This window comes from Festucalex cinctus, chromosome 18 (genome assembly GCF_051991245.1).
Source record: "Festucalex cinctus isolate MCC-2025b chromosome 18, RoL_Fcin_1.0, whole genome shotgun sequence".
Lineage (NCBI taxonomy): Eukaryota > Metazoa > Chordata > Actinopteri > Syngnathiformes > Syngnathidae > Festucalex > Festucalex cinctus.
The window spans coordinates 13,493,415-13,506,860 of NC_135428.1; the positions used below are offsets into that span (position 1 = coordinate 13,493,415).

The 13,446-nt window shown below is 37.3% G+C and overlaps 1 protein-coding gene across 22 annotated transcripts in view; it reads right to left on the reverse strand.

Moving 5' to 3' along the window:
- Positions 1–302: 302 nt before the first annotated feature.
- Positions 303–13,446, reverse strand: part of LOC144006415 (uncharacterized) — a 59,087-nt gene continuing 45,943 nt past the window's right edge. Inside the window, exons 5-8 of one of the 22 annotated variants that reach the window (XM_077505261.1) lie at positions 1,691–1,738; positions 1,245–1,320; positions 1,081–1,157; positions 303–972 (exon numbers count right to left, since the gene is read on the reverse strand). In XM_077505261.1, coding sequence (XP_077361387.1) covers positions 1,105–1,157; positions 1,245–1,320; positions 1,691–1,738 — 177 coding nt within the window. In that variant the 3' untranslated portion in view covers positions 303–972; positions 1,081–1,104. Of the gene's footprint in view, positions 973–1,040; positions 1,158–1,244; positions 1,343–1,439; positions 1,739–13,446 lie in introns of those variants that run through there. The other 21 variants (XM_077505260.1, XR_013279810.1, XR_013279809.1 and 18 more) reach the window with 21 other exon arrangements.

A 13,446-nucleotide genomic window follows, 5' to 3' on the forward strand; every position in this document is an offset into this window, starting at 1 on the left:
TTTTTCTAAACGACCATGTATAGTAAGGTCTTTATTTTTTTATTTTATTTTTTTTAAATGGCCATGTATAGTCAGGCTTTTTTTTTTTTTTTTTATAAATGACTATATATAGTAAGGCGTTATTTTTTTCTATAAACGAAATAAATAAATGTTTTTTGTTTTTTTTTAATTGGCCATGTATAGTAAGGCTTTTTTTTTTTTTCCTTTTTTTAAACGGCCATGTATAGTAAGGCGTTTTGAAAATTTAAAAAAAAAGAAAAAAGAAAAAAGACCACTCCCAGTTTCTGGAAAAATAGACAAAATATGTGTAAAAGTGACAAATAAAGGACAATTAGAAAATGTTCATATGATACACAAAAAAGTTCAACCAACCATGGCATTTTACATAACAAAAATCTGAGAGCTTAATGTGAACATGTATTGTAAATTTTAACAGATGGGCAAAGTGAAATTCGCAATAATCTAACACTAAATAGTTGACAAACAACATGTAATGTGAAGAAACATGCTAAATGAAATTAGAAATGTTAGCACAAATATAAACCTTCAAACATCTGCTAGGTAATATATAATGTAAAAAAAAAAAAAACATGCTAAATGAAATTAGCGTCAGTTTTTTTATACACATTTTCAAACAGCTACTACCTCAACGCTAACATGTAATTCGAAAAAAAACAATATTTACTGCAAAACAACTACTAACGCAACGTTAACATACAGTATGTGAAAAATGTTATGGTTAATATAAACATTCAAACAATTTCTAGCTCAATGCTAACATTTAATGTCAAATGTCATAGATGGTCTAAGGAAAATTAGCATCAATGCTATGGTAAATATTAGCCTCCAAACAACTCCTACTTAATACAGATTATGCAACGGTGGGAATGGGAGAAGTCCACAGGCGAGCAGGTGAGTTGTTGGCGAGGCCGGATAGGGCTGGGACAGCGGCTCGGGAACAAACTGGAGGCACTGATGCAAGGTAAAAGAAAAGAAAACTGAAACAAGGACAAGACACTCAAAGAACACTTGCTACGCACAGTCAAGTTCACCAAAGTACCAGCAGGAATCATCTGGCACCTGCAAGAAGGTCACACTGGCTTTTCACTGGAGTTTGATTGCCGACGATGCGCAGGTGTGAGTGAGCCCCGCCCAGCCTGAAACGAAAAGCAAGCAGCAACACATGACTTGGCAAAGGAACTAAGACCACCACCCGTGCTTTGCTTTTGCTCGACATTGTCTACCTCTTTTCCTCTCGTGCAGCTCAGTACTGCCCAGAAACGATATGGCTGAAGGTGGTACTACACCAAAGGTGCACAACTTTACAGTTAAATGCAAAAAACTATTTAAAAAAACAAAACAATGATGGTTTAAAAAAATCTGTGATTAACGGGACACGACATATGGTGGGGGTTGACTGTATATTTTGCTTCACAGCGAGGAAATGGCGATTGTAAACATGGTGGACATTACAGGAAATCAGCCAAAATGAGACAACAAAGAGAGTAATCTGAAAATCAGGGTAATCGCACCGCAATCTTTTTTTTTTCTTTTTTCTTTTTTAGGGGGAAATTGCGCTATTCGTAATTAATGCTCAATTAAAGTCGGCGCAGTGGCCCCCCAAATTCCTCGTAAGGTCCCACATGAGCCCCCACAGCTGGTCCACATTGGCCCGCACAGCTCTGGTTACCTTGTTAAGGTGCGCCGGCTTCCTCGCTGATCCCGGACAGCAGATTGGCTTTGGGGGAAAAAAAAAAAAAAAAAAAAGTGTGATTACGTGCAGACGGGAGAAACTTTTTTTTTTTCTTTCTTTTTTTTTGCAGTATCAATCTGTAAAAGTATCGATCAAAGTTGCTCATGAGGGAACATAACTCAAACTTTTAAGGTGGACTCAAAAAATGGAACTTATTTACTTGTAATTACTTCATAAATAATGCGATGTACTAAAATAAATGTCTTGAGTTGTCTGTGAGCGGTTAAACAATCAACAAGATCGCATGTGGACATTCCCGTGTTGTAGTTGCGTGTTGACTCTGAGTGAATGTTTACGCGAACGTTACCTCACGACCACCGTTGTGTTGTGGTAGGAGCTCGCACCCCAGCGGCGCAAGCTTATCAGCCCCCCCCCCCAAAAAAAAGAGCATTCAACTCGCCCATCATCATCATCATCATCATCATCATCATCATCATCATTGGAGAGTTCACTTGGGTTATTTATTGATTTATTGATTGAATTGGTCAAGGAGGGACTTCTCTAATCATTAATGCACTTGTGGGCCCTTGCAAGACTTCAATTGACCTTTGACCCCAGTTGAGCGGGCATTCGTTGCTATGTAAACATCAACGCAACGCCTCTGTGGGGTACTCGCCGCCATGAAAGCAGTCGTCTACGAGCGGGTTGGCGGTGAGGTCATCGGAGGCCGTCTGTCAGCTGGACCGCCCATTTCCCGCCCCGCCCGAGGTGTTAACATGGATTTGACGCTGGGTGACACGTTGACGTGACACCAGGTGACAAGTCAGTGGCGTCGGCGGGGAGACGGCGGACACTGAAGTAATTTTGGTCGCCATGTTTGACAGCTTAGTCCGCTAAAGACTTGACAAAGGGTATTGCTCAAAAGTTTGTGTTCTAATGTAATAACTGTTATAAATGTGTAATAGTACCATAAGATGTAAAAACTATGTAATACTGCAATAACTATGTAATAAACAGGTAACAGTGTCTGATCGTGCAACAACTGTATAAAAGTGGAATATCTATTTAAGAAATGTTTTATAGTGCCCAATAATTTAATATCACATTAAAATAGTGTTGTAACTATGTAATAAATGTGTAACAGTGTGAAATAATGTAACAGCTGTGTAATAAATGTCTAATATATCAGAACAGGAAATTAGTAATAGTGTAATAACTATGTAATAATTCTGTTATACTGGCTAAGTGTATAATGTATAATAGCATTAGTTTAACAAATGAATTTGTTTACTTTATTTTTTACAATGTTTTACCTTTATATTCTATATTTTTTTTGTATAACGTATTTTCTTTCATTGTGCCAAGTTATCAAAACAGGTTTTGTATCTAATTGACAGAAATAATTCATTCTTACTTTTGCACTTAAGTGCATTTTAGTTAATAATGCTACTTTTACTGAAGTTTTTCACACAGATATCTATACTTGTGCCAATATGGTACAAATGTGTCTGTAGCAATCAGCTAAAACTTTTTAGCATGTCCTCTAAAACTCGCTTAAGCCCTCTCTGAACACAATCTGACTGAAATGTCCTCTTGCCACGTTTGCACAAGCCGCCACTGACAGTTGCCCGTTTCCGCGACGTTATCGTGTGCATCAGATAAGGACAACATTCCGGCCCCCGCAAAGACTCGGGAAAACAACAATGCTGCAAATTCGACCACTCAAGCGCTGACAGAGGGAGGTTACGTCCTTCGCTCATCCTCAACCCTCAGAGAGATTGCATACTGTAGCTATTTTTATATCTTACATTTTTATAGAAATGTCTTCATCAGCCAGCTTGTTTAGCAGAACAACCTCAGCATTTCTTATTACACATATATGTTATTACACTGTTTATATATTTTATTTGACACTATTAGACATTGAGTACAGACTTGGGGCATGATCAGAGACTATTACATGTTTGTTATATATATATATATATATATATATATATATATATATATATATATATATATATATATATATATGTATATTTTTACACAACTCTATAGGCACTATGAGTTATTACACAGTTATTACATGATAATTACACGTTACACGAGTAAAAATGCAATGTAATAACATACATTGCGCTATACTTTTGTTTTTTTTCCCCCTAATTGAATAGTTAACAGCTTTCAACAAAGTAAGGAGTAAAAGGGTATTTGTTGAATGGAAAAAAAGTAAAGTCAGATCCATATCATAACACATCAAAAACATACACCTGAAAATCTACTTAATAACAGTAGTGAAGTACACACCAGCTAATTAGTTGCACAAATCCCCGAGTAATTGAGGAACACTGGAGTTTATAATTGCTGATGGACACCACAAGGTGGCAGCAAAGCACTTTTTTTCTATTAGACAAAGTTATGGCCTGACTAAATGAAGCTCCTCCCCCTCAGTTCAACATAGCTGCTTGGCTCAAAATTGCCAGCAGATGGCGCCAAAGCAACAGTTTGAACTTCATTTCTTCCCACTGTGCTTATCGAACTGAACTCCAACATTTGACTGCTTTATCAACATTTTGGGTCCAAAACATCTGTCGGGATCTCCACGCAACTCCCCGGCAAGAGTTGACACTTGATCGTTGAAACTACAGCTTGCACGGTAGCTGCGATTCCGACAAGCCCGGACGACGCTATTTGGGTCGCGGACGAACAAAGGACGGGCCTCGGCGAAGGTGGCGCCCGCGCGATTGCTGCTGGGAGCGCTCGGGCAGCTTGCGGAGCGCAAACGGCGGCCGTTTTGATGCTGTGTACACGCGGCTTAGCGAGCAGCGCATTCGGCATGCGTGCAGGCAGGCCCGTGCACGAGCGCCGCGCTCAAGGACCGACGATGCTTTATGCTGACCTGACCTCATATATGAGACTCGCATAAAAGTCGTTATTTGAGTCATTATTAGATGATAAGCTCCTTTTTATTATCTCACTACAGTTAAAAAAAAAATAGTGAAGCCGCGCCCATTTGTGGTTTGCTAGTCACGTTTTTCTGCGGAAGGAAAGTAGCAATTGGTGTCAAAGAAGTATGTTGACTCAATACATCTCAAAATTAAAACTAAAATTTGGAAAAAAAAAAAAACTTAATGAAATACAATAAAAAGGAGCCCTTTAAAAAAATTATTGACAACTGAAGCTACATTTTACATGTATAAAATTAACTATAATTACAGCAAAAAAATGTCCATTTGTCAATTAATTCCATGCATGAGCTTTCAGGGTTTATTAAAAAAAAATAAAAATAAATCGGACGGTCACAGTCGCTTTAGAATTGCAGCTTATGATTAAACACTTATTGTGACCTTTAAAAAAAACAATAAAAACTGACAAACCTGCTCTTAAAACTGATCAAAATGAACTGAATTGAAAAAAATAACACTAAAAATGAAATAAAAAGTAACTGTAATGAAAAATCCAAAATGATTATAACCCTGAACAGAGAGATTAAAATTGTTCTACAAAGGGGAGGAGCAAACTTTAGCCTGGGTTGTTTGTTGAAATTATGGAGAGTCTGCCAAACTTCCAGAGCACTATTATCATTATTATTATTATTATTATTATCATTATTATTATTATTATTATTATTATTATTTTAAATTAAATCACATGTAAGCATTTTTTTTTATTAGGGTAATTCTTTATCATGAGTTTGAATTTTAAACTTAATGGAGGAGGAGACATTTATTTACTCGTAAATTTTTTGTTGTATTTACATTCTTGTACTGCAGTTTTAATCAATTTACTAAATGTATGACTAATTTAATAATACTTTCAATTGTTTATAAAATGACAAAATTGTTGGTAATCAAGTATTTCGACCAGCAAAGTCTAAATGTTGAGATTTATTTATTTTTGTTCTGTTACAAAAATATCGTTGGAATATTGCAAGAAAATAAGGTTCCGATAACTTACAAGAAACAAAAGTCACTATTGTAAAATTATGGGGAAAAAAAAAAAAAAAAGTGTAAGTAATCATAGTAGCTGGATGCTAACAAGCAGCTAATGGGCTAATTGCTATTAGGCAGGCTTGTTATCAGTGCGTATACGTGCCCCAAGACGTCTGTTGGTTATGTTGACCAGAGGGCTCGATGCTCCATTACAGGTCACAGCTCGACACGGCGGATCAACAAATTCCTCACTAACGACGGTGCGAGAGGAAGTTGCCGTTGCACCTTCCTCATCCTCCACGACAAATTGAGCGCACAATTTTCTTGACTTAATGCTAATGTCGAATGAAAAACAATTACAGAAGTCAATATTGTTTATTTGTTTGGATTTCAACATGTCAATAAAGTTTTTTTTTGTTTTTTGTTTTTTGCTGTAAAGAGCTAAACACAGGAGGATGCTCCCCAACGCCACCTCAGGCGCCATTAAGGGGGACTTTTTTTTTTGCTAATCCTGCTGGGATTGAGCTTCCGAGGGCCACCGAGCCAGCAGCAGAAGAAGCCACCCGCAACCACCCACCCTAAAAAACAGTGTGCTTAAAACAAGCGCTTCTTTCTGCGTGTGCAAAGACAACAGGGCATAGCTGTTTGATGAATGGCACTTTCTGCACGGTTTACTCTGCAGTGAAAACACCTTGGAGTGACTCATTTTTTCAGACTGAAAGAAAAAAAAACAAAAAACGGGCACGCTTGGAAGGCATCACAAATATTAGCAGTACATTTGAATGGGGCAGCAAGAAAAGCCACGCTTGATTCAAAATGGGCCTTTTGTGTTGCCTTTTGTTGCTTTTGGCTTCTTCAGCTGCACCTTTCATACACTCACAATAATAAATCAATAAAAGGACAACCTTGTTAAGGGCCAGTAAGATGACAAAATGAGATTTTACCTTTAAGACAAATATTTCCTAATTGTCTCAAATACTGGACGCTTCATTTAAGTTAAAATTAAATTCAAAATATAATAATTTTTTGGACCAAGCAAGATTTATTAAAATTTTACAATAATTTTAAATTAAATACATTATTTTAAAATAAACGTATATGTATACACACACACACACACATTTAAAAAAACTCAAAATTAGCATTAATAATCTTTTTTTTTTTGTTCACAATTATGCTAAATTTGTAATTGTGGAGTGTAATAATTTTAAATGCAAAAGTTGTAATATTTTCAATTAATTTATGGATGTTAAAAAAATTCTCTCTCCAAATTAAAAAAAATAAAATAAAAATTCTGGGAAAAGGTTGTGGAAAGAAAAAAAAAATCTTAATATAACCAAAAAGTTTAGGGAATAATTGTACTCATCCCATGACCGATAATTGTTAAGGACACTTCATTAGGGTCACAGTGGAATGACAGGGGAAAAAAAAAAAAAAAAAAAGTGGGGAAAAAAAATCCTAAATTATTTTTTGCTGATCCCATTATCCTAATTATCATTGTACCACAATCATTTAGGACTTCATTAGGGACACCATGGAATAACATCCAATACATATATTGAAAAAAATATATATATAAAAAAAAATGATGATAATGGTAATTTCAGAAAAAGGTGGGAAAAATCTTAAATACACAAAAACTTTATCACATTACGTTTTGGTTCCATAGTAAACTCTGACACCTCATTACGGACACCTTGAATGGAATGAGTTCCAATCTAGGACGTGTGAGTTATTAACTACATAAGTTTTATGAATGTGTTTGTCATATTGTCACCACTAGTTGTCCAAGAAAGAGGGTGAAAAGAATCGCAACGGCAACCATACCTCATCAAGTATTTACAGCAAGTGTGAATTTTTCCTGTTTGTGAAGTCAGAAAAGCAACAAAAGATTTGACGTTAAAAGAAAACACGTGTCAGCAAGGCTGCGTGGGAACTTGCGACGACACCAGAACCTGTCGGATGACAAGCGCAAACTGATGAATTCGCCCGTCCCTCAATGCAGCTGGCATCAAAACAAGCTAAGGGCTGCAAATGCAAAAATCGAATGCAAAACGCGTTGGCCGAGGTGGAAAACAAAAGTCGAATAAAAAATGGAGGCATTCCACACAAAAATGGCTGCCGTTCACTAAATGGGATGAAATTGCAGTGAGTAGATGCATGGAATGAAGTATACATGGTCTTTAGACAAAACATAGTGGCTGCGATCAAAATGTATCCTGGACATGAAGCTGACCTCTGAACAAGCATTTCTGGTTCATTTTTGCAAGGGGAAGAAATTGTATAGTGGAGATGTGACGAATGCAGTACACTCAATGTATTGACTTGATATAACAGTTACTGTCACTCTCAAACTAAACATGAGTGGGCCTCTTGACTAGATTCTCATTCTTGCACAGAAGAGAAATTGCATAGTGCTAGATTGGCATGGACGGAATGCAGTCGATGAGTTTTGATGAACTGCTGGAACTCTTTTCAGAACAGGAGCTGACCACTTGATCGTATTTTGTAGGTTATTATGTTTTACTTTTCTTTGCTAACATTATCTAGGTTATCTTGTACAGGGGAGAAATTGCATAGCACATATGTGCATGGAATGCAGTAGACAAAGTCTTTTGACTAATTGCTGTCATGACCTGACCTCTTTTCAGATGTATTTATTTATTTTTTTAGTATTTTTGCAAGAAGGAGAAACTTGCATACAGCAAAAGTGTGGACTCCACCATACAAGTTCCTTTGACTAACTGCTGTCACACTCATGATCACAAAAAAATGCTAATTACATGCAACAGAGTGCACAAATATAACCTGAGCCACATGCTGCTTCACCAAGACATCGAACTATGAATGAGTAGCTATTAAAGTTTCAATCAGTGCATGTCGGGTGGGCCGAGTCCTCGTACAAAGGCGTCAGTGTAGTGTGCTTGGGAGCTGCCATGTTTATTGAAGTGCTGACTACTTTTTTTTTTCTTCTCTCTTTGTCAACACCCTTCCCACGTTATTATTTATTTGCCTGCAGCCATGACAACAGCGAGCATGCAGTCGTACAAAATCAACCATCTTGACTTGGATGTCATTCAGATTACACTTTGTGTGTTTAAAACTAACACATATCTTAGCCTTTTCAAAGTTCGCCTAGCTTAATGCTAACACGTAATAGAAACGCCATAGACAGGCTAACAAACACAACACTTTTAGCAATAGATATATCAACAACAACGCAACACATGCACAAAGATATTGTAATAATAATTGCAGGTACATATTCTTTATCATCTGCGAAGAACAAATGATATTTAAGTACTGCGGCTTACTGAGGAGTTGTAACCGTCTCCCATCCATGTATCTTATAATAATATAACATTAGCCAGTTCTGGTAGTGAGCATCTGAACACACGTACTACACGTGCACACACTACACAAAAACTCCACTCCACACACGGCGACGCTTCATCACGGCACTCGTTGCGTCGAGAGACGTTGATGAAGAGCCTCGGCGGCCTTGTAAAGACGACATCGTCCACTTTGAAGTGGACCTGACACTGTCCAGACGCAAGTGTATGCGTGTGCGCGTACTACTTAGACCATCCATGTCTGTGTTTGTCATTCCAGAGTTAGAAACGTGGATGTAAACACAAAAGCAAGAACTCGAGAGGCCTGGACACAAAAGTGCTGATATGCCGAGTTAGCAAGGAGGGGGAATTTTTGGGGGACAGCGGGACGAGTCCGTCCCAAAGGGACCAAAAAGCAATATTTGCCAATCCAGAATTGATATTGTCAATGTCAAATTGAACCCACTAAAAATGTTTAAAAAAATGAATGGATGAATTAATGAATGGATGAATATACCCACTAAAGACAAAAATATTCAATAAATTTAAAACAACCAAAACATTTTTTGGGGGGGGGGGGGCTGAATGTTTGAGATAATCGGATTTAAAAAAAAATTTTTTTAATGATAATTAATTCTAAGCTTTGATGCAATTAGTAAATTAGTATAAATATCAAAGCAAACAAAAATGTGTAAAAAAAAAAATAGTTACAGTTAATGCATCATAATTTCAAGCATCAATGCTGTCAATATTGTGCTATTTCATGTATGTTGGCCACCAGGGGGCAGTGGAAAACATATAACAGACCCACACACAAAGAAGAAGACAATGACAAAATAACATTACTCACAAGCTTATATCCTTGATTCTTTGCGAGAAATGACTCATTTTACTGCAGCGGACGTGTCAGCGTAGTTGTGAAACTCGTCTTTGTTTACGCCTGCATGACATGTCGCGATAGCGGCTAATGGCTAACCCGCATTTGTTAATTGACGCGCGGCGTAATCAGCGCAAACAAAGATAACCGAGCCTTATCACACAACCGGCCGTTAGCTTAGCCATTAAAAAGGAGGAAAACGTGTTGAAATGCGGCGCGTGCTGGCGAGGCCCGCGTCCCGCAACCCCGCCACCCCTCCCCATGTGTGTCATTAACGCCCCCACCACCCCCAACCCGCTTGACGGTTATTGAAGAGGCGAGTGTCAGTGAGCGTCCGATCACTTCGTAAGTCTTATCGCGTCTTCCTGCTAAAGGTCTTAATGCATCCTGCTTGACCCTCACCGCCGTAAATCACACGACGGGCGTCAGATCTTGAAAGTGTGTGCGTATATATCTCATATGTGTAAAAGGATTAACACAACAACAACAAAAAAACATTGATAGAATGTAGAGCAGTTTGTGCATCTTCATAGTTCATTAATTTGTTGGGCATTGTGTGTCTGCCGTGTGTATCTTGGCCACTAGGGGGCAGCATACAATATAACCTAAAACCATCATTTTCCACAGTATTTGTAATTTATTTAATATTAATTTTCATAATTTTCCTTCTCCTTAACATGAAGCCACATGTCGGGCCACCATTAGCCGAGAAGCGGCACTCGCCATGATTATTTTTTGCACTTCCTGTCCGCGCATGCGGAGGTCAGTCGATCGGTCGTATTATAACAGGAAGGATTTGTCAGCATAACAACAACAAGGTGGATCCAAAAAGTAGATCCAGGCTACATTAAAAAGCAAACCCGCCTATCGAAAGGCGGGAAGCTGCGCTCCGTCCAGACATTCTCGACATTCCCGCGCAATTCTTAACCCTCACAACAGCCTTCAATGATTAACGTTCCCATGCCGAGCTTACGGATGTTGATCGCCGCTCGGAGCGACTTTTTCTTCTCCGAGTTGCCTTTTATTAGTACAGCCGATGTCCTAATTTGTGTGTATGCTGCAAAGCGCTACTGTCCATTTCATTTGCTGCGTGGGAAAAAGTTGCAGCTTCAGGGGGCTCAAGCTGGCTGGGGGACGGAGGGCGCGACCAATAGGGGGCACTAGTGGGCTTCTCTCACCTCTGCAGGCAGGAGCGTGTTTGAGATACAACAACAAAAATACTAGGGATGTGGGGGATTTTTTTTTTTTTTTTTAATGAAAAAAAAAAAACCTTATAAGGGTTAATTAAAAAAAAAAATGGATAGGAAACTTTTCTTTTTTTTTATGCAAGAGATTTTAAACTCTGTTTCAAAGATTAATAAAGCCACCCAAAAATTGAAATGGATATGGGGAAAAAATGGATCAGGTAAAGTGCAAATTCTGATGAAAAGAAAATTTCACACATTTTGAGATTTAAAAACAACCAAAATATATGGAGCAAAAAAAAAAAAAGAATTTTTTTTTTTGTCTAAAAATGTTATTATTATTATTATTATTATTATTATTATTAAATAAAAATGACTAACTAAGTTTGGATATAATTAAGAAAAAATAACTACACCACTTCCCCCTAAAAAAAAAAAAAATCCCAGAATTTTTAGATGTTGGGATCAGCATTTTTTAAAGAATAAATTAATAAAACACACAAAAGTTGGATTCAGACATAAATAAATAAAATCACAATATTTTAAATTAAGAAAAAAAACAGAGGATAATATATAAATATCAAAATTTGTACACAAAAACTACATTTTATTTAAAAGCATTATGGGGCTAAATTAAAGAAAAACATTTCAAACGAAAAAAATATGAACAGAAAAACTAAATTAAAAAAAATTACGATTACAGAAATGCAACACTAAAACGTGTGTGCACGTGTGTGTGTGTGTACATAGCTGCCATTCATCTCAATTAATGAGGGGGCAAAATCGATTGCGTGTGACATGACAGAACGCTCATGTGGGGATTTCTTTGAAGACTTGTTTTTTTTGTGGTCATCTAATGAGAGAGCAGTTTGTGTGAAACGCATTTTGTCAACAAGCCACTCAAACCGCATGCAAGCTGTGCATTGAAAAATGAGAGCTATCATGACAAAAATAATGATGAAAAAAAAGAAAAGAAAAATGAAGCCTGCTTGACAACACTTTAGACAAGCAAGTGAAAGCCACGGGCGAACTTTGTGGATCAAAATGTCATTGCCATATAACTGGCCAAGATATCAACCCAGCAGATTTGATTCAATCCTTCTCTTGCGATATGACAAAAATAAATAATAATCCTCATTATCGTGGGCAAAACAAAAACCGTGACGCTTCGAAAGTTGCTTGTGACCCTTCCTCACCAACCATCACACTCGCCTCGCTTGAAAAAAAAAAAAAAAAAAAAATTAGAGCAAGAGGATGAGGCGAGGGTCAAAGGTCAAATCTACATTGTGATTTAAAGGCCTAAACTTCATCATGGCCAACACAAAAATATATATATTATCAGGTATCAGGCGGGAGCGGATACCCAAACGTGACCGTATGGTTTTTATGTCCAGGTAAAATGAAACAATTCTGAACATTTGTACTATAAACTACAACTTATATGTAGTCACAAAAATGACACGTAAAAAAGCATTAATAAAGATAAATTGCGGATTTTCACAAATTTGTTTTTTTGCTCTCACAAAAAAAAATAATGTAATGAAAATTCAATTCAAAATTGTAAAATGTATCATTTATTTAAAAAATATACAATACAGTGGTGCCTTGAATTTCAATTGTAATATTTCCCTTTTTTTTCTTGTAATATGTTTGTTTATAATTACAAAGTAAAAGCACAGTTGATGATGTCTCAATTTTGTCCAAGCAGACAATAATGTTTAAAAGGTCAAATTAGTGCCACAAATTCAATTATCATAAAAAAAGTTCTCAAATGATGTTTTGCTATTTAATTATTTCACATGTAATTACGCCTTTATTTGCCATCCAGATTAGTTTGCTTAATGGAGGAAAAAAAAAAAAGTCTAAGTAATTATGTTTTTTAATATTATATTTACATTGCTACCTAACATAAAAAAGTGCCATTCAGATTAAATTGCAAGTCGAGCCCAAATGTAGCAAAAGTCATAAATCTGCGTGCGCGATTTATCAAGCGACGGCGCCGGATGAAAGACGCGCTCGTTTTGGTTCTCACAGGCAGACGAAGACGAGGAAGACGACGACAGTGGGAGCGTCCATGTGGCGGTCATAAGCGATCGTCTAACCGTCACCCGATACAGTGGACACGGATCACCTTGCAGCCTTTGGACGCTCAGCACCCTTAATGTGCACGTGTGCGTGTGCACTTGTATTCCTATTTTATATGCTGAGGATTTGTTTTTTAAATGCAGGGATGTCAATTTTGTTTTGCCTTTAATATTGGCGGCTGGTATCGGCAGCATCCACGAGTACCCGATAGCTTAAAATAAGCCGGATATTGATACGCGGTATTGATTCTCGCTCATCCCCAATAATAATGACACTCCAAACTAGCTTTGGTCCGGGTTCAGCTGTGATTTTTGATTGGCTACATGAGCATGATTGTCGCTGAAGC